The 27,235-nt window shown below is 42.7% G+C and overlaps 1 protein-coding gene across 1 annotated transcript in view; it reads left to right on the forward strand.

Annotated features, from left to right (window-relative positions):
• The window catches only part of DTL (denticleless E3 ubiquitin protein ligase homolog), a 35,155-nt gene extending 9,934 nt beyond the window's left edge, over positions 1-25,221 (forward strand). The window contains exons 9-15 of the mRNA XM_048487711.1: positions 2,129-2,232; positions 3,296-3,400; positions 6,075-6,187; positions 16,237-16,326; positions 17,406-17,538; positions 22,242-23,086; positions 24,626-25,221. Of these exons, the coding sequence (XP_048343668.1) occupies positions 2,129-2,232; positions 3,296-3,400; positions 6,075-6,187; positions 16,237-16,326; positions 17,406-17,538; positions 22,242-23,086; positions 24,626-24,694 (1,459 nt within the window). The 3' untranslated portion in view covers positions 24,695-25,221. The remainder of the gene's footprint in view (positions 1-2,128; positions 2,233-3,295; positions 3,401-6,074; positions 6,188-16,236; positions 16,327-17,405; positions 17,539-22,241; positions 23,087-24,625) is intronic.
• The last annotated feature ends 2,014 nt before the right edge of the window (positions 25,222-27,235 follow it).

Genomic DNA, 27,235 nt, shown 5'->3' on the forward strand with positions numbered 1-27,235 from the left:
AATAACTTCATGAGATCACTGGATTTGATCCTCCTAGTACAGTGATGGCGAACCTTTTCGAGACCGAGTGCCCAAATTGCAACCCAAAATCCACTTATTTATCGCAAAGTGCCAACACAGCAATTTAATCTGAATACTGAGGTTTTAGTTTAGAAAAAAGGTTGGAGCCAAGGCATGTGTTACTCAGGAGTAAGCTTGGTGAAGCAACCATGCAAAGCTTTGAAGGAGTGAATCATGACCCTAGGAGGGTTTACTCAGAAGCAAGTCCTATTGCCAGCAACCAAGCCCTATTGCCAGCATCCCAGGTAAAGGATCATACTTTAGTTCTTCCCATGAATATCAATGGGGTTTAACAACGCTTAACAGGGTTACCTACACTGCTTCCCCAAAACTAGGTCTTAGGTTTAATGCTAATAATCTCCCTGAAATAATTACACTATTATCACACTGGAGGCCTGGCAGGGAAAGGGTCTGGGGGAAGAGGGGAGTAAAACTTTCGCTTTCTGAAACGGCTTGATCTGTGTAGGCGATTGGCAAAAAACTTGGTTCTGAGCGTTTCCCTGGTGTACAGGGGACGGATCCATTTGGATCCACCTTTTTCCCATGTTTTGTTTGTTCAACCCCTCAAGCAACAGCAGCCAGCCTGCTCCAGCCTCCAACAGGTCCTGTGTGCACCCGCTGCTTTGCCCTGTGCTGCTCCAGCACCTCCACCCCACCCCTCTGCCTCCGTCCCACCCGCTCGAGCAGGGGCCTGTCTGCTCTAACCTCCAGCAAGTCCCGTGTGCACCGCTCTGCGCCTCTCTAGCATCTCCACTGCCTCTGCTCCCCCTTGGGCAGCAGCCACCCGGAGCACAGGCACCAGAACCACCAGCCAAGTCCTCCCTGCTTGCTGCGGTGCGCGCACATCCAGCAGCCCAGGCCAGCCTAGGTGTGTGTGGGGGGGTGATTCCCCCCCAGATGACAAACTCTGTGCCCACAGAGAGGGCTCTGAGTGCCACTTTTGGCACCTGTGCCATAGGTTTGCCACCACTGTCCTAGTAGAACACACTTCTGTAACTGAAGCATGAGTAGACAACTGCACAAAAGTAACACATACCTTCATGAATAAGCCTGCAGAAGTATTTGAAGATTGATGAGGCATAATTTGAGAAAAGGACTCTCAGAGGCTACCTCTGTTCATGCAAGTAAACTACACTGTTCTAGTTCTCCATGTTTCAGGTGGGTCATCTGTTGCTGCTGGCATCATCTTTAGCAGTAGGAAATTTAACCAAGCCTAATTGCAAAATCACATCCATTATTCAGTCCCCATCCTACAACATGTGGTAGAGTGGATGGGGTGGGATAAGCACATTGTGCAGAGCTCCCGATAAACGGGGGCACAGTCTCCCTCTGTCTCAGGCACCCATGCAGAGTCAGGCAGTGGTGGTGGCTATGGTGTACTTGAACTTTCCTTGTCAGTTGATCACAGGCTGGTAAGTGAATCTAGGACACACAACTTGCCTGAAGCATTATAGGGAGGGAAGAAGCAATACAGCTGGCTGAGGCAGCGTTTGATTTGTTATGCACACGGCTGTTAGTTTCTGAAGCCTTGCTTGCTTTGCTGTTGAGGAACCCATTGCAAGTCTATAGTACTGTACCTTATTTTGCCCCTGTCGTCTCTGGCCTTTACCAATTAATTGAAGCTTCTGTCTTCCATCAAAGTTAGGTGTGCAGTCTTGCACAGATGTAGCAGCCCTATGGAGTACATTGTGCAATCTGTGTAGAAAAATGCTGAGAAGCTGCTTCATGTTCAAATTGTTGAATCAAGTAGAAAGCATCAATTTTTTTAATGGGCAGAATTAGCTTAGCTGTCACATCGGATCACATCGCGCTTGTCCTGAAAGGCCAGTGTTTTTACACTGAAGGCCTCACTGCAGTAGTTCTGAATGTGCTGGATAAGAGCCTGGAATAGCTGATATTTCTCGCCAGCCAATCATTCGCTGTTGTTGATTAGTGGTTTTTAGCATCTCTTTACTAAAGTCATGTTCTGTTGATTGTTTTGATATAGAATTATGTTCTCCTTTGTGTTTATTGCAAAGGGTAATGTAGTATGGTATTGGATCTGAAACAGTTTGTCTTTTGGATTAAGGGTAATCAAGGTATGGGACCTGCGCAAGAGCTACACCACATATCGGCAGGATCCTGTGCCTTCCAGGTCTTTCAGCTATCCTGGGACCAGCACTCGTAAACTTGGTATGTCTTTATAGCACCCACAAAGAGAGAGAGAGAGAGAAAGTGCCCTGAAGCAGGTCCTATCAGTTATAGCTGTTCCTAGAGAAAAGGGGCCACTATTGTACTTGCCTTTGTAATCTCTGAATGGGGCTGTCCATGGATATCAGTTGGCTCATAATGTGGTTTCCTATGTTTTTTTGGCAAGATTAAATCACAGGGAGTGAACACTTGCTCTGAAAGAGCAGTGGTAGCTCTATTTACTAGTTGAGTATAATTCAAAACTATCTCATGGGAATTCAAAACTATCTCATGGGAGTGGAGTTCAAAACTATCTCATGGGAGTGGAACAAACATCTAGGAACCAAAGCCGTGGTTAATGCTGAAGAGGTGAAGACCCTGACAAACTTTTTTTGTTTTTCTGTCCCCCACCCTGTCTGTCACCTCAGAACTTCACCACTACCCTCCAGTCTCCACATCCTCTGCCTGCTGATTTACTTTGACCAGTACTCTAAATTATATGTGTTCGTGATTTCGGTGTCACAAATGGCACAGCTTGCAGGGGTTGGTAGCACTTTTGGGCAGGAGCATCTGGATCCAGTGTACTCGTATTTACCTCAATCTAGTGTTGCCCTACTACCTGGCTTCCCAGGTCAGCAGAGGCAGAACCACCCTAAGAGGTGTATTTGTATAGAAACTACAGCACTAGTCCTGTGTCACTCTAAATCCGAAGATTCTAGATCAATCGCATACTGGCAAATATATCTAATTGCTTAAAAAATTGCAGGAAGCCTTGGAAGCAAGCTGTCTTTTCTGCCATGTAAAGTCCAGGGCAGTGTGCAGTGTATGCCATCATCTGTCATTCTTTTTCTTATTCTGAAACCATTAAAGACTGCCTGAGCAGAAACTGTGGCTCACTGGTAAAGCACCTATCTTGCATTCAGAAGGTTACTAGTTCTGATCTTGGAACTTCTGGTTAAAGAATGTCATGTAGCACAGGACTGGGGAGGTTGCAGATGTTTGGAAGGAGTTGCTGTTCTCAGAATCAGAAAAGGCAACTTCATATAAAACTTTATCTCTTTTCTAGGTTATTCTAGTCTTGTTTTGGACTCTACTGGTACCAGCCTCTTTGCTAATTGCACTGATGACATGATATACATGTTCAATATGTCAAGTCTGAAGGATACTCCAGGTAAGGATACTGATGGGAAAGAGTTTATCAGCAACCTATTTTTAATTTTGGGAGTCCTGGTATACACATTGGTGTATGTGTGTATCTTTGTAATTCCTGAAGTATGTAGGTCTACAATAGCAATATGTATTTGTAAAATTGCTTCTTCAGTGATAACGTTAGAAGCTTTCGACCTTCACTGATTGTTCTTCACATTCTATTTATCTGTGACTTTAAGAAATGGTTGCACTTTAAATATAAAGTCTTCATATATATATATTTTGGCCAAGTACACAAATTAAACAGAAACAAAAACTTCTTAGGACATCATCTAGTGCTGCACCATCAACAAAGTGATGGTGACTTCCTGAAAATGTTTAAGCAAACCCATAACAAGTCTACTGGTAAAATAGTACATAATGGTTACCTTGTCTGAATGTCTGGCTTTGTTCCAGGTTGTACTATAGGGACTGGGGGAGGGGTGCTTTTGTTCCTCTTCACACTTGTGTAGCCCTCATTTTGTTCATGTTCTGGGGGTAAATGTTGGTGACCCCCCTTTAGCCTCATAAGACTTGGGGGTGTCCAGCCATGCAGTCTCTTCTCAGGCCACCAGAGAGCAGCAAACGCTGGGAGGCTCACTGAGTTGTTTTGAGAAACTTGCAGGTGTCAATTATACTTCCCTGTATTTGAACTCAAGCTTCTCTCAGTTCTTGGTGGGAGGGGTGTGCTTTTAGAAATCTTTTTTTGTTTTGCCTTTTAATAGAAATTGTGCATTCCAGATATCCTTTCTGGTAGCAGTTTTGTGACCTCAGGTGGTTTCTCTCTCTCTCCCCTGGTACACTTTCTGCCTCTTAGCCTTCAAGTAGTACTGACTGTATGAGATGGTAGTGTGGATAGCAGGCAATGCTTGCTTCAGTTGTGTACACTTGTTAGTCCAAAAACTTATTAGCCCACCTGTATATTCCTCTATTTGTGGCTGAAAGTGGGAAACACTTTGTGTAGAGTTTCCCTGCCTGTTTGCTTGGAGGCAAGTCTTGCTTGCTGTATGTGGGCAAGTTAGTTTAAAAGAATGAAAATGAATTTATGTTCAACTTTAGGACTCTGGTTTAGCAACCAGCATTAACTGTCAGGGCCCATTCCTGAAATGAAAAAAGATCAGGAAACCTTTGGGCCCAACTTGAAAGGATGAATAACTTTTCCCAAAAGCAAGAAATTTCTGTTTACTTCATGTATCAGAGGACTCTATGATCACATATTTTTATTAGTTGCTGCTACATCTTGTGGCCTCTGTGCAAAGAATGTTCACAGCTAGCTTCCTTAACAGAGTTGACAGAAGGCCTTGGTAACACTTTGTGCTAAGTCTGGGAATGTACCTGTTCCACCTCCACAGTCATCTTGGCCTGTTCTGCATCTGTATGCAACTCTACCTGCTGATGACTGGCACTTCCCGTGCTCTACATGCCAAGTGTGGCAGCTATTTGGGGCCCTAGTTCCATGGCTTAATATATCAGGTGCTAAGAATGTATTATGGAGGCCTTAAAAATAGCCAAGTGACCTGTGTCCCTGAGCCTGTGCCCAACCTCCTTAGGAAACAAGATCCTCATGACAGGAAATGAAAGGAGCAGTAGCTTCCTTGTTGAGCATTCTATCTGCTGAATTCTCAAAGATTTTAAGGAGGTTACTGGAACAGGTGCATGTTAGAGACCAAGAAGCATAGTCAGACTGCTGCAAGAGGTGAAGAAATAGACTGGAATAAAATTGTTGTATCCTACTGGCCAAACTGGTTGCAACACTGGGAGTTCCAAATTCAAGCAAGGCCCCTGCTACTTTAAAGCCTCATTGCAGGGCAAAGTCTGGAATTGCTGGGAATTATCAATCCATGGGGGCAGCAGTAGGTTTTACTTCTGTCCATTGAACAAGCTTTCCATTCCACATAGTTTCTCTCCCTGCTCTCCAGAGACCCATATATGTATATATGTAATGGAGGATGTGCCTATGATGAAACAGGCCTCTTCTCTTTGCAGTTTTAATTTTGGATACAGATAAGTGGCTAGTGTTTTAGAGGGTTCCATCTTATTAGTAGTAGAAAGGATTATGCAGGTTTGAAAGGTGGTTTGGCAAAGTGATTTGAAATGTCTCTTATCTTTTTACTGTTCAGTAGAGTATTTCACTTTTCACAGTGGAAGGGAATATGAAACAATACACATTTTCCTTTATTGGAATACCAAGGACAAAAATATTACAACAGCTATTTCTTGTTCTCTTCCAGCTCAGTTCTTGCCTAACTATTCCAAATTGTGTTTAATTTTGAACACAGGATAACTTGGGTGGAATATTTGGGTGTGAGGGAAATGGCTTTAGTGTAACATATGACCAGCCCAGGCTGTGTTCGACAAGGAATATCTGTTCAATGTGACAGCTACTCTGGTACCTTATAGACCCCTTCTTGGAGTCCTGCTTTCTGTCCACTGTCCCTGCCCACATTTGGCCTTTCTCCTATTAAGTTTGCCTCACTAGCAAATGGGAGACGCTTGGGACCCTTGAGCAAAAAGGAACATGCGTAAACAACTTGCTTCTGTGAGTATGTGGCCAGGTGAGGAAAGCCTGTATTACTGGCCTTTGTTGTATAGCTGGCTGATCCCCACGCTGTGCTGTTAACTGTTTGGCATTGTGCTTTGTTTTTATTGAATCTCAGTGTCAGCTTTCGGTGGACATCAGAATTCCAGTTTCTATGTCAAATCAGGCATCAGCCCTGATGACCAGTTCTTGATTAGTGGCTCAAGTGACCGGAATGCCTATATCTGGAAGGTATGTTCATCCAAACAACTCAAAATCTCTGTGACTCGTCTGTCTTCTACAATGCTGTAGTTTTCCTGTTCACTCTGGGTATGTGTATGAGTGAGTGAGAAAGAATTTCATAGTATCATTGGGATGAGTTCCTGGCTCGCTGTGCCCAGAGTATACAGCTGTCAAACTTGAATACAAACCCTGAGATAAAGCAGAACTAACTTCCTGCCTCTACCGTTTCTCATCACTCCTGCGTATTACAAGTTGCTGGTCTTAATCTGATTTTAATGGGCCTTTAAAAATCCCCTTTCAATTCTGTTTATTCAACCAGCTATGACAAGCTGAAAGTTCTTGCTTCATACTTAACAGCAGCTGCCCATTAACCTGAGTCTAATGGCCAAATTGTTCCCCCCCTCCAAGGCACTTTCCCTAGTTCATAAGCTCTTGTTGCATGTGTGTGTTGTTCCCTCTTGTCCTCCCCACTGCTTAGTTTCAGGAGCTAAGGCTTCTGCATTATGCTGATGGTTCAGCCACAAAATTCCTGACTGCTGCCTGGCAGCTGAGAAGATTCATTGGCATCTTGAGTTGGTGCGTGGGAAATGTAAATGTATCTGGGGGGTTTTCACCAATGGATGTGGTCCAGACTTCAGTTCAGTTAATCTCATCCGATATAATAAAAACAGCATGAAGTATTTTTTGCAAAAATAAAATACTTTATTAATGACTAGAACTATCTGACAAAGGGAGCTTTGACTTTCGAAAGCTTATACCCCCCAAATGTGTCTCTTGGGTGCCACTGGATTGAATCTGGCTCTTCTACTGCAGACCAATATGATTACCTTCAGAAACTAGAACAATCCCAGATACTGAATCTAGTCTAAAACAAGAATGGCTGTGTTCTTGATAGCTTATAATGAAACAGCTTCTTCCTCACTTCTGCCCAATTCAGACAGCACCTATTCCACAACATCCTTGTGTGTTTACTTGGCACTCTAGGTCTGCAACTTCCAGGTCATTCCTTGGTATTTGCATATTATATTCTAAAATGCATATTCTAAAATGACAGCAAGGGTAATTGAACTCTCTTTCTGAGCCATAATAATAATAATGATGATGATGATGATGAATTATAATGAAGGCCAACAACCAGCTAAAGATCTGGCAGCTGTGAATTCTACAATAATAATAATAACAACAACAACAACATAAGAACAGCTAAGAACTGGTGGGAACGTTGTCCAGAGAAAGTAATGGAAAATGAGAAGGTGAAGATCCTGTGGGACTTTCGAATCCAAACGGACAAAGTGTTGAAACACAGTACACCAGACATCACCGTGATCGAGGACAAGAAAGTGACCATCATCGACATAGCAGTCCCCGGTGACAGCAGGGTCATTGAAAAAGAACACGAGAAGGTCACTAGATACCGCGATTTGAAAATTGCGCTTCAGCGTCTATGGCACAAACCAGCTGAGGTCGTCCCAGTGGTAATTGGCATGCTGGGCACCATCCCAAAAACATTAGGGCAGCACTTGAAACATCTTCGAATTGACAAAATTAACATTGGTCAAATTCAAAAGGCAGCCCTGCTGGGATCCGCACGAATACTACGCCGATACATTACAACTTCCTAGGCCTCTGGGTGAGGCTCGAATGGTAATGAAGGCCAACAACCAGCTAAAGATCTGGCAGCTATGAAATCTACAATAATAATAACAACAATAATACCACCCCATCCCCAAGGGCTCTGTGTGGTTAACAACAAAACTAATACAATTAAACCAACACATAATTTAGATAAATACATTAAAATCTAATACAGATAAAACCTCAATTATATGTGGCACCCCAGAGCTGTTTTGCCTCCTGCCGGGAGGCCGACATAGGTATCACAATCAACTGGATGGCATAAAAATATGTTACAGAGGGGGAAGCAGGGGAGTGGCTTCTACTAATACATCTACTACAGTTGGGGAGGGGCAGAGTATGGTGTAGCAGGATCTTTTTCATTTTCCTTCTCAGCATTCAGGCCAATTCACACAGCATAGTTGCATTTATTTTCTCATGCAGTTTCATACAGAAGCTGTGATCATGAGAACAGCCAGCTATTTTGTACAGCCATATACTGCAGTGTGATTGGCAACAATAAACACTGCTTCTTATTGGACCAGCATTGAACCTTACTGTTTGTCTCCCCTTTTTGCTGGTGCCATTGACTTAACTGCAGCATTTCATGCTCATAAACAATTCCTGCCAACTCTAATCAGTGTTACTTGATTGCACAGCCAACTCCCTCCTGTATCGTATCCGGTAATTTGCCATCTCGGAGCTTGTTTCAGTAAGTGTGAAATGTACTTAAATGTCTACCACTTTACACATACTGGGTTAAATCTTTGTTCCATTTCTAATCTTTGTGTCATGATAAAACTGTTGCTTGAGTCAGTCCCCACATGCGCATACTGCTTTCTCTTGGTGGAGGCTGTTGTATGTGTACTCTGAGGAGAGCTCTAAGAATGTGTTTTATTCCCGTATCAGTTCTTGGGATATCTCTAAGAGCTGCACCACAAAGCGCATCCTGGTCATGGCTGCTTCTGTCCTTCACTAGTATTCATTGTGAGAAATTACTGTGATCTTGTCTGATCCAGGAGAAAAGCTGTTTGTCTTGTAGGATGCTACATGTGCCAGCACCTAAAGACCCCTTTTTACATTGTTGTTTTAAACCAGTTATCTGTTGCCAGACTGATTCTTTGCAAAATGGCAGGGGGTGGAGGTTTCAGGCAGCATATTTAAATCTATTTGTGAGCTATATCAGAAGTGCTTTCCCCATTTCAGGCTGTTCTGCTTTTTCCCTACCTGTTTTGCAGTGTGTTCTGTTTGAGCTTTTGTTGTTGAAGGTTCTAATACTAGACCACTAGAACACTTTGATGCTTCTAGGTGTCATCTGAATGCTGGCAATATAACATCAAATGGAGCTATAGCTCAGAACTTAGAAGGTTTCCCCACCTCAAATGCAGAACACGTTGCAGAAAGAATGGCAGGGAACAGTACTTTCAGAAGCACTGCAAAAATTTCAAACATTACTACAGCAATTGAGAAGCAGAAAGCTCACCTGGAAATGGAAGAAAGGAGGGTGTTTAAAAAAAACAGCTCAGCCTTCTTTACAAATGGGCCATAAGTGGCTTTGTTTGAAAAGGTAGATAAAATCTGTTAGCAGGAGCCAAAACGGTTCCATCTGAAATAACACTTACAAATGTTAACAACCAGCAGCTAAAATGGATTACAGAGGCTATTTGAAAGGGGCCAAAATGTCCATCAGTGCTGAGAGCGGCAATTGTTTGTTAGAGGAGGAAAGAGAACACAACTGTTGGAAGTGACTGTTGATAACATTTGGATGGTACTCAAATACTGATAGGTGGAGGTGATCATTCCCTCCTGCTTTTTTCGGCACATGATTTGGCCCTGCCAGTGTTGCAAAGCTGTATCCATACAGCAGCATCTATTGACATTCCAGTCTTCATAGGCTGCATTTGGATTTTCATTTATTGCAGCACTGTGTTGGGGGGCAGGTATCCATTGTGTTTTGTCTGGCTGTTAGTGAGTGGAAGGTTTTGAAAAAGGGGCATCATCACAGGTGTCCACTGCCATTATTGGGAGCAATTGGCACATGCTGTGAGTTTCCTTGTGACTGCTGAATGTAGATCCTTTGCAAAATATGTCCCTTTTACCTGCTGTCATTAACACAGGGCTTTGCTATGAAAATGGAGGGGAAATCTGCTAAATATAAGCAAACGTATTTTCACAGCCCACACCGTGAGCTGTTGAGCTCTCATTTCCATGGCATTGCCTGCTTTGGCTAAGAGGCTGGATTTTTGAACAGGGTACCTGCTAGACATACAAGCAAGAAATCAGTCCTCTTTGAAAAAGTTCTTGACCCAATCCAATTTCAACCAGCTTTTCTATATTCTACTTAGAAACTTGTACAGCTTTCGTTCTTGTCAGACCAAAGAAACTGCTTCTAAAAACGAACTGGATCAGGAAAAGTAGAGCATCCTTTATTCGTGTCTTTTATACCTTCTTGTAAAGCCTCACTTAGACACATGGTGAAGAATCTATTAACTTCACTTAGTCATCATTGCAAATCCCTATCAAATATCACATTGCTAACAGTGACTCACAGCTTCAGGAAACAGCCTGCTGCAAAGTATCTCGCATTTGGCAGCTTCTTGATGTGAACTTAGGTTGCTCCTTTTTCAGTAAAGCACAATAGGTGGAGTGATATGTGCCAGAGGGGCATTATTGGAAACTACTTGGTTTGTACAGCTAGTTGGAATTGAAGATAACGTATTAATGCATACTGCTGAACCTAAACACGTCTGGCTGTGTGAGTGGGAGAATGCCTGAGAAGTATCTGTACACTACTGTGAGCTTTTTTGGATCAGAGCAGGGTGAATGTGCGTGGCTGAAAAATGAGTATTTCTCTCTTGTTCACTTCCCTGTCACCAGTACAGACTGCCTAAACACTCTGAGTAACTTAAAAATTGAAAGATTGCATGATTTATTTCAGTTAAAAACTATATTAGTGTCCAGATTTTTAGTGCAAAAGTAAGACGTGATTTTTTCCATGCTTCATTGTCCTTATACTTAGGATGTTAACAGGATTAAGAAGTTGAAATTTTGTTGGCGGGTAGCTAAGTGCCTGTGAAAATCTGGGCTAACACTTCTTATTTCTTTCTACGTGAGCCCAGGCTGTAGGTATGCTGTGATTCCTTTGAAAAGCAGGATTCAGTTGGATTTCGGTTTTAATGGGTATTAATTATACTAATATTAGCTTTTATTCAAGCATGCCTGATGAAATCTCAGACCCAATAGGCTGCCAACAACCAGGAGAAAAACTGTCTTGCCTCTTTAACAGAGACTTATTTATACCTCTGAGCCATGAAAAGCTTTGGCTGCCCATTTCCACTAATTATGCCTCTCTTAAAGCTGCCAAAATTTTTTCTCCAGTTGTTGACAACTCTGGAAGCCAGAGATCTATCTGAAGGTTATTTCTAGTGATTAGGGGGTATCAGTGTTCTGTATAGTGTTTTGACCTTTTCCATGTCAAAAAAAAGCAGAGTAAATTATGAAAACAAGGGCCATCAAGCACATTTGTCTCATTCAATATTTGGGATGTAGATCTTTGCTTAGCGAGACTTCGCCAGGAAGAGCAGAGTGACCTGCTGGTGTTCATTTTGGAGGGCTTTTCTCAAAGCCACAGCTTTTAAAACAGTGTATTTTAACAGGGGTTATCTCTTTTTCTCCTTGTAAGGCTGCTGAATCTGGAAGATGGGGCTTAACAGGGGTTAACAGAGTTCATCTCTTGTTCCTCTTTGTCCTGAGAGGTGGGGCTTTTGTCCTGAGAGGTGGGGCTTTAGCTCAGTCTCTGGAACCAGCAGAGAGGAGTAGCAGCAGTGGGAAGAAGACTTGGCCAGGAAGAGCAGAGTGACCTGCTGGTGTTCATTTTGGAGGGCTTTTCTCAAAGCCACACCTAGCGGCGCGCGCAATTTTAATTTAATTTTTTTGTTTTTTAAATTAATAAGGACATATTTGACAGATAGTACGTGCAGATAGCTCCAGGGGGGCACTGACTAAAAGCTTAATATTTAAATATCTAAACAAATCAGATATGAAGGCAGAAAGCCAGCAGGGGGATGGGGGCTTTCCAGTGTTTTGCACTGAGTGTCACATGTATGACTATCTGCCTTGGGGATGAAGGCCTTGGGGATGGAGGGTGCCAGTCTGAGGTGGGGGAAGATGCTCCCTTAGATGGGATCCCTTCCTTAACTGGTGATCAGCTATCCTCTCGCACTGAGGATACCCCTCGGGGAGGTGGGGGGCTCCTTGTAGTGGGTGATTCGATCATTAGAAATGTAGAGAGTTGGGTTTGTGAGAGGCGTGATGACCGCATGGTGACTTGCCTGCCTGGTGCGAAGGTTGCGGATGTCACGCTTCGTCTAGATAGGCTTTTAGACAGTGCTGGGGTGGAGTCAGCAGTTGTGGTCCACATTGGCACCAACGACATTGGGAAATGTAGCCGGGAGGTTCTGGAAGCTAAATTTAGGTTGCTAGGAAACAGGTTGAAGTCCAGGACCTCCAAGGTGGCATTCTCAGAAATGCTACCCGTTCCACGCGCAGGGGCTGGTGGAGCAAGCGGAGATACAGGGTCTCAATGCGTGGATGAGAAGGTGGTGTAAGGCAGAGGGTTTCAGATTTGTCAGGAACTGGGGAACCTTTTGGGACAAGGTAGGCCTGTACAAACGGGACGGGCTTCATCTTAACCAAAGAGGAACCAGGCTGCTGGCCAACATTAAAAAGGTGGCAGAACAGCTTTTAAACTGATCACTGGGGAAAGCCGACAGGAGCTGAGGTGACTTCCGGGTTCGAATACAGTATCTATGGGGATGCAGACAGAGAGGGAGGTTTTTCTAAATCAACCACATACAGCGAGGAACATAGCAATGTGCATGTTACAAGGGATAGTGTCTGCAAAGACTTGAGGGTAAAGCACATAAATCCCAGGTTAAGGACAGAGGCAGGGTATACAGGTGTCTCTATGCTAATAGTAGAAGCATTCGACCTAAAATGGGGGAGCTAGAGTACAGAGTTTTGAAGGAGGACTTTGATATAGTGGGCATTACAGAGACATGGTGGAATGAGGAGAACCAGTGGGATGCTGTTATACCAGGCTACAGGCTCTATAGGAAGGATAGGACAGGGCGCATTGGGGGTGGAGTTGCCCTTTACATCAAAGAGAGCATAGTATCACATAAAATAGACAATGCAAGGGGAGCTGGTTCCCCTACAGAATCACTGTGGATATCAAGTGAAGGACAGTTTAATATTAGGAATATATTATCGTGCCCCTGACCAAAGTGCACAAGAGGATTCTGAGATGGAAAAAGAAATTAGAGAGGCCAACAAAAACAAAAATGTAGTGGTAATGGGTGATTTTAACTATCCCCATATAAACTGGAAAAATGCATGTTCAGGTCATAGTAAGGAGAGAGCATTCCTGGATATGCTAAATGACTGTGGCTTAGAGCAGATGGTTGTGGAACCAACCAGGGGAGAGGTGATCCTAGATCTAATTCTATGTGGGACCCAGGACCTGGTGCAGGAAGTCAGTGTTGTTGAGCCGATAGGGAACAGCGACCACAATGCTGTCAGATTCAGTATCTCAGCATGTCTGAACAGTGGCAACTACTAATGTAGTTACATTCGCCTTCAGAAAGGGAAATTTCTCAAAGATGAGGGGGATAGTGCGCAGGAAGCTGAAAGGGAAAATCAAGAGAGTCAAAACTGTCCAGGATGCTTGGAGGTTATTTAAAACACAGTCATAAAGCTCAGCTGGAATGTGTTCCACAGGTTAGAAAAGGCAGCACCCAGTCCAAAAGAAAGCCACCATGGTTAACAAGAGAGGTTGAGGAAATTATCAGAAAAAAAGAAAATGTCTTTTCAAAAATGGAAGTCCAGTTTGGCTGATGAAGAATATGAGAGGGAACACAAATGGTGGCAAAAGAGAAGCAAGTTAGCTGTAAGGGAGGCAAAAAAGGATTATGAGGAACGCATGACCAGCAACAAACAGTTCTTCAAGTACATCAAAAGCAGGAAGCCAGCAAGGGAAGCGGTAGGCCCGTTAGATGACAAAGGAACAAAGGGTGTGCTAAAAGATGGGAGGGAGATTGCAGAGAAGCTGAATGAATTCTTTGCATCTGTCTTCACCCAAGAGGAGGTGAGGAACATTCCTGCACCTGAACCAAGCTTCTTAGGAGGCGAATCCGAGGAACTAGCGAAGATAGTGGTAGACAAGGAAGAAGTTCTGGCAGCCATTGATAAACTAAATCTTCCCAAACCACCTGGCCCAGATTGCATTCACCCAAGAGTTCTTAAAGAGCTCAAGCATGAAATTGCTGATCTTCTCACTTTAATATGCAACTTATCCCTGAAATCAGGCTCCATCCCTGAAGACTGGAAGATGGCCAATGTCACACCAATCTTAAGAAAGGATCTATGGGGACCGAAATTACAGGCCAGTCAGTTTGACATCTGTTCCTGGTAAATTAGTAGAATCTATCATTAAAGATAAAATTATAAAACATGTAGAAAAGCAAGACCTGCTGAGAAAGAGTCAGCATGGCTTTTGCAGAGGCAAATCCTGTCTTACAAACTTACTAGAGTTCTTTGAGGGTGTAAACAGGCATGTGGACAGGGGTGAACCGGTGGACATTGTCTACTTGGATTTCCAAAAGGCTTTTGACAAAGTTCCTCACCAGAGACTGTTGAAAAAACTCAGCAATGAAGGAATAAGAGGGGAAGTCCTCCTATGGATTAAAAACTGGTTGAGAAACAGGAAACAAAGAGTGGGTGTAAATGGGAAGTTCTCACAATGGAGAGATGTCGGGAGTGGTGTCCCCCAAGGATCCGTTTTGGGACCAGTGCTCTTTAACCTATTCATAATGACCCTGGAAGTAGGGTGGGTAGCGTGGTGGCCAAGTTTGCAGATGATACCAAATTATGTAGGGTGGTGAGAACCACAAAGGATTGCGAAGAGCTCCAAGCGGACCTTGATAAATTAGGTGAGTGGGCTCAGAAATGGCAAATGCAGTAGCAAAATGTAAAGTGATGCACATGGGGCAAAAAATCCAAACTTCACATACACGCTACAGGGGTCAGTGCTATCAGTCACAGACCAGGAAAGGGATTTAGGCGTCTTAGTTGATAGTTCCATGGGAATGTCAACTCAATGCATGGCAGCTGTGAAAAAGGCAAACTCTATGCTGGGGATCATTAGAAAAGGAATTGATAATAAAACTGCAAAGATTGTCATGCCCTTATATAAAGCAGTGGTGCGACCGCACTTGGAGTACTGTGTCCAGTTCTGGTCGCCGCATCTCAAAAAGGATATTGAGGAGATAGAAAAAGTGCAGAGAAGGGCAACAAGGATGATTGAGGGACTGGAGCACCTTCCCTATGAGGAGAGGCTGCAGCGTTTGGGACTCTTTAGTTTGGAGAGGAGGCGGGCTGAGGGGATATGATTGAAGTCTACAAAATTATGCATGGGGTAGAAAATGTTGACAGAGAGCAATTTTTCTCTCTTTCTCACAATACTAGAACCAGGGGCCATTCATTGAAAATGCTGGGGGGAAGAATTAGGACTAATAAAAGGAAACACTTCTTCACGCAACGTGTGATTGGTGTTTGGAATATGCTGCCACAGGAGGTGGTGATGGCCACTAACCTGGATAGCTTTAAAAGGGGCTTGGACAGATTTATGGAGGAGAAGTCGATTTATGGCTACCAATCTTGATCCTCTTTGATCTGAGATTGCAAATGCCTTAACAGACCAGGTGATCAGGAGCAACAACCGCAGAAGGCCATTGCTTTCACATCCTACATGTGAGCTCCCAAAGGCACCTGGTGGGCCACTGCGAGTAGCAGAGAGCTGGACTAGATGGACTTTGGTCTGATCCAGCTGGCTTGTTCTTATGTTCTTATGTTCTTAGCCTGGATATTTCCTTCCAATCTATTTTAATGCTCTGTTTGCAGGCATGCCTATCACTTATGAATAGCTGTCAGATATTATACGAATATAGAATCTCATTTGAAGATTTTCTTCATTTCCCTTAAGGCCATTCTTGCTTCACAAAGTAGCACTGTAGGGAGAAATAGTGAAAATGGCAGGTTTGTGGCACTCAAAGTAATGCGTATATTATGGCCTCAGCTTTTGTGAACTTTGTCAAAAGGATGAAGGCAAGGCCTCTCTTTAGAATACCTGCCCATTTCTGCCATTTATAACTTGGGTATAAATAGCTGTGCTATTGAATTTAAACCTTTGTGCATCTTGCTAAATGAGCTTTAGTTCATAAAACATTTGTTATTATCATTACACTTTAAAACAGTGGTCCTAAGTAGCAGCAGACTAGTTATAATGAGGTAGCCTTGCAAGAGTGAAAAAAATCCCTGTGAAAGTCTTTGAGAATGCTTGCTCTCTTCAGAGTATTTCAATAGAGATATTTTGCAATTTTTAAAAGGTGTCTGAGCCCCAGTTCCCTCCTGTAATTCTCCTTGGTCATCTGGAAGAAGTCACTTCGGTTGCCTGGTGTCCTTCTGACTTCTCTAAGGTTTGTTTTTGCATTTTGAATATTTTGTGCTTTTGGGAAACGTAAACTCATTCATGAGAGACAAAAATATAATTTTTCATCTCCTTTGCTTTCAAAAGCTAGGTAGCTGTTCCCATCCCCAATAGCCTTTAGTCTCTTGACTGCAGATGACTTTTTTCTTTGTTGAACCTCCCTCTAGATGTTCTTTGCCTATGCAGTCAGCTCCTGTACTTCACCTGTATACAAAGCTGGTACATTCACAGTTTGCTGGGGCTATGATAGAGTAGTGGGCTGTTAGAAGCTGGAAATTTCTTGGGCCAAATCTCATTTCTGCTATTGGCTCACTATCTGACCATAGGCAAAGGTCTGACCTTCAGCTCTCTATCCACGATTATCTCTATATGTAATTATAAATTAGATGGTTTGTATCCCTCTCAGAGAAAGGAGTTTCTACATACCTGTGGGACTCCCCAGATATGCTAAAAAAATTGACTTCCCAAATTAATCCAAAGAGGACTGAATATGTTCCAGGAGGCAAAGAATGTTGAGAGCAACTGGCAGTTGGAGAGGAGGTGATTGTTCTATTCAACACCTTTGAGGGCTTACAGTATCCGGAGAACTTTTCTTTTCCTCTCTCCTCATGATGCTCCCAGCTTGCATTAAGTTAATGCTTATTTATGTCACAGGATTCTAACAGAGAGCACAACACGAAACATGTGAAGGACTCTACTTACTGAAAAACACTATACAAATGCTATTTATTTACTTATTTTTATTTATTCAATCTATAACCTGTATCCTCTGCTCAGGGCCATTCAGACCATACGCAAACATAGCAGGCCAGGGGAGATTATGATTGTACTACTAGATAGAAAGAGCTTATTTCTTAATGTACTTTTCCCCCTTTTAATCTCACTCAGTTTCATTATTTGAAATTAATAGTGTAATGTTGCCTTGTATTTGTATTTACCTCAGGTTTCCTGATTAGAAATCTTATGGAAAAGGCATAAGGTTGGCCATGCTTCCAGTCTCTTCCATTTTTTCCCTTCTCCACTTTTGCAGGTTCATTTCTTCCCATCTGACTTAGTATTTGTTTGTAGATTGCCTCGTGTTCAGATGACAACACCATCAGGATTTGGCGCTTGAGGCAAGGCAAGGAAGACAAGATACTGGACAACCACACTTTGGTGGGCTGGGCCTGTCTGAAGAGAGCAGGAGAACAAAATGAAACTGGTAAGCTCATCAGAAAAGATCACACGCTTTCTGTCCTCCGCCTGGCAACTAGAACTTGGGGAATCCTCCTTGCCTAGTTCAAGCACTGATCTGTTCTGTGTCAAAACTGGTTTTGGCAACAGACCTATACAAAAATGACAGGTGCCTGACAGTTCATAGAATACAAATGTAGCCTGAAGGTGCCTATTCTGTATAAGCTCACTGGACCTAGGAATTATACCCTTCTGGTAGGTAGAAATGGCCAGTGTGATGCGCAGTGGTATGATGGAGCAGCCACTGAAGGAAATCTTTTTCTTGACAGGTTGAATGTTAAAATGTATTGCAGTTACATAGACAGACTGGGGGGCTCAGAATTCCACAGCTTCACACAGCTTTATCAGACTAGCTCTGATTTGTAATGGGTTAAAGCATTCAAACTGCTGGGCTTCTGCTTCTCCCGTCCCTCCAGTTGTGTGAGCTGATTTTGTGCTGTGCTATGCTCTATGCAAAATGGAGCCTCATGGAACAGAGTGATTAGTTACAGCACTGCAGTCAGAGCTTTGCTCATAACCCGATTTCAGTCCCAAAATCAGTTTCAGATAGTCAGCTCAAGACTCAACCTTCCTTCCATCTGGGGTCAGAAAAGTGAGTTCCCAGCTTGCTGGGGGTATAGTGAAGGTGACTGGGGAAGGAAATAACAAACCACCCCATAAACATTGTCTGCCCACTAAAACATCATGATGTGACATCACCCATGGGCCAGTAATGACCCGGTGCTTGCCCAGGGGGCTTCCTTTACATTTGTACTCTGTGAATCCAACCATCTAAACCCATTCACCGTGAGATACATGGCTTGACTGGCCATTTAGCATGCAGTCATGTTTCCACGGCTCTTCCATGTATCAGTGTGGCAAATCAAGAATATGTACTTGTTGACACTGAGTGCCCCCCTTGTTATAGCTTCCTCCCCTACACCCTAGAGATGCTACCAGGCTTTGTCTGCTTGTTTGTCTCAATTGTTGGGTTAGTTCATATAACCTAATATGGACCTGTAGGACAGCTGGCTCTGGAAAAATGGGATATTAATACATTTGAAGCCTGAAAATGGAAGCCAGTAGTTGAGGTTCTCTGCGTTGGGGGGCAAGATTGCTTTCAGGTACATGACTTCTGTGTTTCAGATGTTACCAAGGCCAATCTGCTGCCTACCTGTTTTTTGCTTGAAAGCTTCCTGGGAGCCTGCTACTCCTCCCAGAGGGTGCTGGACGGAATGGTCCTCTGGTCCCATCCAGCAGTGTTTTGTGTTTCCAGAGGAAGGGGAGCTCATTCCTCTCTGTATTCATGCAGCTCTTGCTACTACCTTGTATGTCCGTGGAGTGACAGTTCAGAAAGTGTGTGACAGTTCAGCAGCTCTTAAGACACTTAATTTCATTAGGCCAGCAGGGGATTTGCTATCCTGCAGGGCATTTTATTTTAACTTGGAAGTGTATGGTTCCTGTTTCATTAACTAAATGCCAGCACACCCTTTCCTGCTGAACAGGTGCCTCCTTCTGTACTCTTTGTTTAGAAAAGCTGCCATGAGGATGTGAGTCAGCTCCTCTTGTCTGTAGAAATGTTCAGTCCTTTCTGTGACTGGAAAAACTGCAACTGGAGTTTAAGCTGTGAAAAAGTAATATTTAAAGCTCTTCTGGCTTAGCTAAGTTCCATCTTTTTGTGGAGGGCAAAGTGTTCTAGAACATTACAGGAAATGTAAATTTAAAGTATAGCTCCTTGGTTTGGACTGACTCCTATAGTAATTAAAACACTGTCTTAATTCCAACATTTGCATGTCCAACCAAATAAATAAGATGAATAGAATTTCTAGTTATATTGTTGTTGCCATGAGGCAGAACTTGCTGCTTAAAATCTGGATGAAAATTAGATTTTCAGAAACTTGATGGGTGAGTTTTCACCTTACAGATGGCTTCTTTGTTGCTGTTCTTTCACTAGAAAGCAATCAACTGTTTTGTCAGCACAGAATTAACTTGCAGGAAACATGTAGAACAATAGAAGGGCAATGTGCCAGTTCTTTCTTAAAATCTGTTTGTGTGTCATGCATACATACAAATATGTACGTCAGTGTCCTCTTAAGGAGCATGCTGAAAAATAGTTTTGCTTCCTATTTCCATAAGTATTGAAGGGATTATTATTGTCCAGAACTGCAAGTGATGGGCATGCTAGATCTTCACAATCACTGTTGGCACTGATATTAGATAGTATGTAATTCTTGCTTCTTCTTCATTATGCCGTAAAACAGTTTGGGGAAAGAAGAAAAGTAAGCAGGCTTCCTGCTAACCTTGGGTTTTTGAACCTTAAACACATGTATATGTATATAGCAGTTATCTGCCCCCTGATTCATGATTGGCTTAATTGAGTTCCATTCCAGGGGGTCAGCAAATAACATGTATCTAGCTGGCCCACCCCCCTCCCCCTTGTTTCACTTCAGTGGGACAAACTATAATGTTATGGCTGCGTACTGATTGTGGGATTGGATGCTGAGCAAATTCTTCTCTTTCCAAAGTGATGTGTAAATGTGGGCTTTCTGAAGTGTCTTTCTGAGAATTTTCCATTTTGTAAGAGATCCCTGTGTGTTTTCAAAGCTAGCATCCTTGGGTAGGACCTCTAAACTTCAGGATAGTTGATCATCAGGATAGCCATATTGATCCAAGTGAAATCCAAAAATAAGAACTACAGCTATGTAATATTTTTTATTTGGACCAGCCAAATTGATACACAAAATTATGCAAGGGTTTGAGTTCACCAGAGGCCTCCATCAGGCAGAATTGCAGAAGGCAGATTTTCAAGTCTGATTCTGCGGGCATCCTTTGTGAGATGCCAGCTTCACTTTATTGCTGAAATTATGAGTTCCAGCGTGGTCTCTGGGAAGCTATATTTAGGCAGTCTCCAGTGTTTTTGTTCCCAGTATAGCATCTACCCCAGTCCAGTTCCATGATCAGCTTCATAGATCTTAATTTCTGTCACTGCAGTTTTCTCGCTTCCTTGGCCTTGACCACACAAGTGTTAAGGTGCATCGAATGCTGCAGCAAGCTAAAAACTGTGTTGGCATTTCTTCATAATTTCCTGCTTGCTAGGAAGTAAATCCTATTGAGCTCTGTGGATTTCAAGGAAGTAAATCCCATTGAGCTGCCTATACCAAGTTGTGTTATTTGTCCTTTATAGTCCACGCAATTATGACTATAGCAGTAGTTCTCAAACATTTGGAAATGAGACCCACTACCTTTTGGGACTAGTGTTTCAGAGTACAGCTCAGCTTGTTCCCAGACTCCGGTTGTGCAGGTCTCAGGCAGAAGGCATACAATATGCCTAGTGTATCTTGCATTGCTAGTGACAGGGAGGAAGCTGAGCCTCTGGGAATGAACAGGGCCTTATGGTAAAGGAGGGTAAGGAGGAATGAGTGGAGCAGCTTTCCACCCACTTCTTTTCCTGCTGCTGGGAGAAGGGAAGCTCAGATTTGCCACTTGTCCAGCCTCTTAACTTACTTTCAAGGGATTGAGTCAGCCAAAGCAACCCCGGTGATTAATGGAGTGACAGATGTCACAGCCAGATTGCCTTCACTTCCCGGACTGAGTCAGAACCCCCAGTTTGAGAACCAAACAGCAGGAACTCTCCAAGATCTTGGGCAGCTGTTGCCAGCCTTTTAATGGAGATCCTCTCCATCATTAAGAGCCCTGTGGCACAGAGTGGTAAGCTGCAGTACTGCAGTCAAAGCAATGCTCATGATGTGAGTTTGATCCCGATGGGAGCTGGGTTTAGGTCGCCGGGTCAAGGTTGACTCAACCTACCATCCTTCTGAGGTCAGTAAAATGAGTACCCAGCTTGCTGGGGGTAAAGTGTAGACAGCTGGGGAAACCAATGGCTAACCTTCCCAGAAACTACCCTTTCTAATAAATGTTGGGATATGATGTTACCCCATGGGCAGTAATGACGAAGTGCTTGCACGAGGGACTACCTTTATCTGAGAATTGAGCCTGAGACTTTCTGTGTGTGCTTCTCTGAAAAACATGTTAGATGTTCTTATAATGTTGTGCATGTTCAATATCATAAGAAAGCCCAGTAACCCCAACAAGGACACCCAAAAGTGGGGTGATAGAAGTAATAGACTTAATGGACCAACTGTGCCTCGTTGACTGCACAAGGAGGAGCCTGTGCCTAATAATTAGATCGCAGTAGCTTTAATTTCTGATTGTTTCAGTATTTCCTTTTTTCAAAACTAAATGCATCTTAAGACAGCTGTGGCAAAAAAGAATGAAAACCTATGTAATAATCTTTTAAGGGAGGAATGTATCCAATCAGCAACCAAAATTTAAAACAAAGTATTTGTTTAATGCTTTTGATGAGTCTGCTTACAGGGAATAGCAGGCTAGAACTGATTTAAATCAGATTCACGTGCCCATTTGCTGAATCACCAATGCACTTTCCATGTTGTCCCAGCATTAATACTCTTAAGGTATTTGTTGAACAAGATGGCTTCAATTCCATAGCAGTAGGATCGCTGCATACCCTTTGATAAACTTCAGAGGTAGTCAGTACAAAAGCTTTAAACCCCCTTGATATCACTAGTTATTCAGGCAGTGAATCTGCCAAATTCCATGTTTTCAGGTGCCACGTATCTTTGTTGTAACCATGCTTTATTCATTTGAATTGTGTGTAATTTGTTTCCTCTTCAGAAACTCTCAGCAGCCAACAGAATACTCCTGCTAAAGTTGCTACCAGGGGCAGTCCCCATATTTCTTCGCCACAGCCTGCAGCTTGTGCTCCAGCTTATACGGGAGATCTTCCTCTTCCCACCAACACACCAACATCATCTGCTATCAAACCCCCAGCCACCAAGGCCTACTCACCAGCAAGGCAGAGGGAAGCCACTTCTGGCACTTCACCCAAATCAGCACGTTCTTCAATTATGTCCATCATGCAGTGGGTTACCAAGATTCCGAATTCATCTCCTCCCTTGAGTGAGAAAAAGACACTTTCTGCACGAAAAGCCCTGGCAGAGATTTCTCAGATTGTCCCTGGGGTCCCATTCACATCCAAATCCATACATTTGCATGTTGAGACACGAGCCAAGAGGAGACTGGAATCCAGCAAGGACAGTAATGCAAAACGGAAGTACCTCAAAAATTGCAACTGTGAGACTGATCTTGACCAAGTGCCTAAAAAATCCAGGCTAGAACAGTATACTATGACTGAGAATTCAGAGCCTTATGCTGAAGATTGTCTGACTCTTAATGGACTAGTAAAGGCTACTCAAAGTGAGAAGGAACCTTCCTCTTCTAAACTTCCATATTCTCCATCAGGCTTACCAAATCCCCCAGTTCCTTTCAAGATCTCTTGTGGTAGAGTGGCTGAAAAGGAAAATAGTTCTGCTGTTAAAAACTGGCTGTCTGCTCTGGGGGGCAAGCTGCGAACTAACGAATCTGGGAACCAGAGTACATCGAGCAGTATTGTTCACTCATCAGGGAATTGTAGCACAAGACGACAAGAACCGGGGGCAGGAACTGTTTCACCAACATCAGTAAGTAAATCAGGCATGGCTGCGGCATCCTTGGCAGGGGATGAGTTCTTGGGTCAAGTTGCTACATTATCCTTTGTTCGACAAAGAAACGGGGACGAGGGTGGGGCATTGTACAGTACAGATCATACTATAGAATCAGAGTTGGAAGAGACCAGAAGGGCCACCAAGTCCAACCCCCTGCCATGTAAGAATGTACAAAGTACCCTTGACAGATGGCCATCCAGCCTCTGTTTAAAAACCTCCAAAGGAGACTCCACCACTGTCCAAGGCTGTGTATTCTACTGTCAGGAAGTTCTTCCTAATGTTTAGGTGGAATCTCTTTTCCTACACCTTGAACTCATTACTCCTTGTCCTAGTCTCTGGAGCACCAAGCTTGCTCCCTCTTCAACATGAAATCCTTTCAAATATTTAAACATGGCTATCATGTCACACCTTAACTTTCTCTTCTCCAGTATGTATTCAACCTGCTTCCAAATAGAGCTTTCAGGCACTATTGAAACCTCATTGAAATGTATAGTGTTGAGTCTTAAGGGGTCATGGTGAGAGTGAGTTTTCCTTTCCAAGTGCAGCCTTTTGTGACCTCTGAAAATACACTTCTGGGGACTCAGGAACAACCTGAGTTGTGCCCTGGAGGGCTGCTGCTACAAGAGGGAACTAGAATAAATGGCTTGGAAGAATTTGAGGAAGATGGTGGAGGTGCAATTTCTACCAATGCCTCTTTCTGACTGCTATATTCTGTTCCCAAGCTTTGGTCTTTCCCTTCTGTCCCCTGTGGCTGAGAAGCAGCATAGTATCTCTTTACACCTGTTGTTACCTGACCTTCCTTTCCTGCTATCACACAGCAGGCCAAGTTGCATTGAGAATATAAAGCGCTATGAGCCTAGTTTAATGTGAATGAGAACATAGATGGGGTTGGTCATTTCAATGGTAGAAGGATAGTGTTGAGGAAAACTTGTTCTGGAGGACAAAAGTAACTAAAACATAAGCAAAACTAAGACTCCCATTTTCAACATAGTCCAGTTTGGAGTATCAGCTATTCATTGTACAGGTCTTTGAAAGTGTGTGAAACTGGGGGTGGGTGGGTTGTCTGTCTCAACAAAAGAGGTGAGTTCTGCTCCTAGAAGTGTTGTGATAACATTTCTGAGTCAGCATATGAGTACCTCAGAGCTGCCCATGCCTTTATTCGAACAGCAGTAATTTGATATGACTGTGAAGCTAAATTCTACCATCACCTGTTTTGTTTAAGCTTGTTGGCTGCACACACGTTAAGTGGTACAACTACGCTAACATATGCCGGATGGGAATTTCACTTGACATTTCCTGTCTGTTTTCACTAGTCAAGGGGTGCTTAAAATAGACAGATGTGAACAGTGAGAGGGTATGATGTTTTGGGATCATATTCAGAGGTGGTTGTAATACTAAATCCCAGTGTCATTTGGGGAGGAAGGAATGAAGACAATAGAGCATTTTCTGATCTAGACATTGAGATAAAATGAACTCCTAACTATACCTGACTTTATACTTGTTTTTTCCCACCAGCTTTCAACCACTTTTGTGTCCATGCGAAAGATAAGCACATACTTCCAGCGAAAGTCACAAGAAGTTTGAACCGTGTTCTGCATTTGCTTTGATATACTTCATGCTACTGAAAGTGAATTGAGTCAACCATAGAGAAACCAGTGTTCTCAGACTTGAAAGTTTTATCCCCCTTGTTATTTTCAGTTTTTTAAAAATATGTTATCCATTGATTGCATTAAATTAGGTTAAACATTGGCTAATGGATTTGATTGCTCAATTTAATGTAAAATAACTGGTGAATTTTAAAGTGAAGTTCTACTAGTATTTTCTTCTCGTATTGTTTGTTCTTTAGAAACCACCATTAAGATCTGATGCTATAATACTTGCCTGTGTACGTTGTCATGACTTTTTGAAATCTTTTTGGTTTCAGAGTGGTATGGCACAGTTCTCATTCTGCTTTTGGTGAAATTGAATGGGTGAAGTGATTCCCAGATTATTCTGAGTTTGTCTTCAGTGAAAGAAGTGTCTCCATATGGTACAACACTGAGTTTACAAATGCTGCAAGTGATAGTATAAATGACACCCTGTTTGCTGGAAAATAAAGCTTCTTAAAATTACTGTGACTTTTTCCCTTTATTTCTAATAGAACCAAGTGGAGAATCATATATAAAATAGGGAAATAACAGGAAAAGGTTTGATATTTGTGCCCTAAAACCTCTGTTTACCTCTGTGTGCCCTCACGAGGCTGCAAGGTTCTGTTTGTGAGCATCCTTTGAAGGTGTGACCAAAATCAAGTATGTGCTACATACAACTCAGAGTGGTGGGGAAACAATATCATTACATGTGATGTGCTCATAAGGAGAACACTTTGACCTTGGCTAAGTCTTAACTGAGAACTCACAGCTCTTTTCCACTTTCTCTGCTCCCTGATTTCAGCATTCCATGAGCAAATTGCAAGGTACTTTGCATAATAGTGCCAATGGATTATTTAAACAAGCTATGTGGTATCATTTCTGCTCCTTAAAAACCTCTTGGCATAGTAACTGCTTGACATGCATGAAAATATCTTCCTAGTTGGAACTGTTACTTAGCTTTGACTCTGACAACAAACACAACCATCCATCAGGTTTCTCAAAAGAAAATCTAGCAGAAGCAGGTTATTCTTAATGTATACGTAAAAAAAACCGGAAAACTTTCATGGGGCATTATATCCAGTTTTAGGCATTAAGATTTAAGAAGAATTAATTCAGAATGATGCACAGAGAAGAAATTGCAAGTCTGTTTAGTGTACAAAGAGCTTTGTCCTATTTAGGGCCAAAGAAAATAAAATTGCACTCTGTTAAAATATTTGGTAGCTAAGGCTTGTATCCTGTGACATCTAGCCTCTTGAGCTTCTCACCAGCTGTCATGGAGGATTTCTTCTGCTGCGGTGCTTGCTTCTTCTGCCACTAGTACTTTCACATGCATACGACCAGTGTTTTTCATGCCCTCCCCCCACTTCAAGCAGAAGTGCCCAGTGGCTGAGGAAGCAAGTGCTGCAGCAGCCAGAGGGGAAGGAATGCAAGGAAAATATGTTAGGATCCAAATTAAGCATATTTTCCCATGGAACATTCTCTCTATAATTACACTTCTACTATTCAGTTTTATTTTTCTAATGCTGGGGTAGTTTAAGTAATCCATGTAACCTAACTTCATTTGTCATCTTTTAAACTGTTGGTACAGTTCTTAATATACAAAATGCAGTTACTGTGTTTCTCCGAAAATAAGACAGTGTCTTATATTAATTTTTGCTCCCAAAGATGCGCTATGTCTTATTTTCAGGGGATGTCTTATTTTTCCGTTCCACAGCTGCATGCTCTGGTGTTCTGTTCGACGGGCATGCTTCCAAACAAAAACTTTGCTACGTCTTATTCTCAGGGGATGTCTTATTTTCGGAGAAACAGGGTACTGTTTCACTGCTGGGCATTGTGATATGATTGTTGCTCTTACTGATAGATCCATAGAGAGCTACTAGGTCAGTTGGGGTGGATAAATATACCGTGTGTGTCTCTAACAGAGAATGTTACAATCCAATTCTTTGCAGAATTGCTCCAGGATTAAATCAATAGGCTAAGAAGACTAAAGGAAACCTTCATGTCCAGAGATGTTAAATGTCTGAAAAATAGCATCAGTAGTAACATGAGAGGGATGTCTCAGCCTTTCAGCCCTGTTTGTTGGCTCTTCAGGCCACCACCAATGCCAAGGTGGGTAGAGGAGGAATGGGAGCTTATACTGGCGCACACACACCAGTGCCAGAGGCAGGAGGAGGAAGGACTGAATGAGAGGTGATGAGTAGGACAGAGCACCGCTGTGTGTGGTAGTGATCAAACAAGACCAGCAGGGTGCTTCTACTTATGCTAAGTTATTACTAAGTTCCTACATTACTCAGTTATTACATTGCTAAGTCACAATGAAAAATAATGCAACAAGCTTTTTTTTTTCCCGAGGGGATACGCACCACCTCCTAAGATTTTTGGGATCTATATTCATTTCAATATATTTTCCTGTCAGTGTCCATGTATTGTACAGGTAGCGACTGTATAAGTTTTAGGGTCACTGTTCATGAGGTAAGTTTTGTGGTGCCCAAGGGAA

This window comes from Sphaerodactylus townsendi, linkage group LG01, assembly GCF_021028975.2.
Source record: "Sphaerodactylus townsendi isolate TG3544 linkage group LG01, MPM_Stown_v2.3, whole genome shotgun sequence".
In the NCBI taxonomy this organism is placed as follows: domain Eukaryota; kingdom Metazoa; phylum Chordata; class Lepidosauria; order Squamata; family Sphaerodactylidae; genus Sphaerodactylus; species Sphaerodactylus townsendi.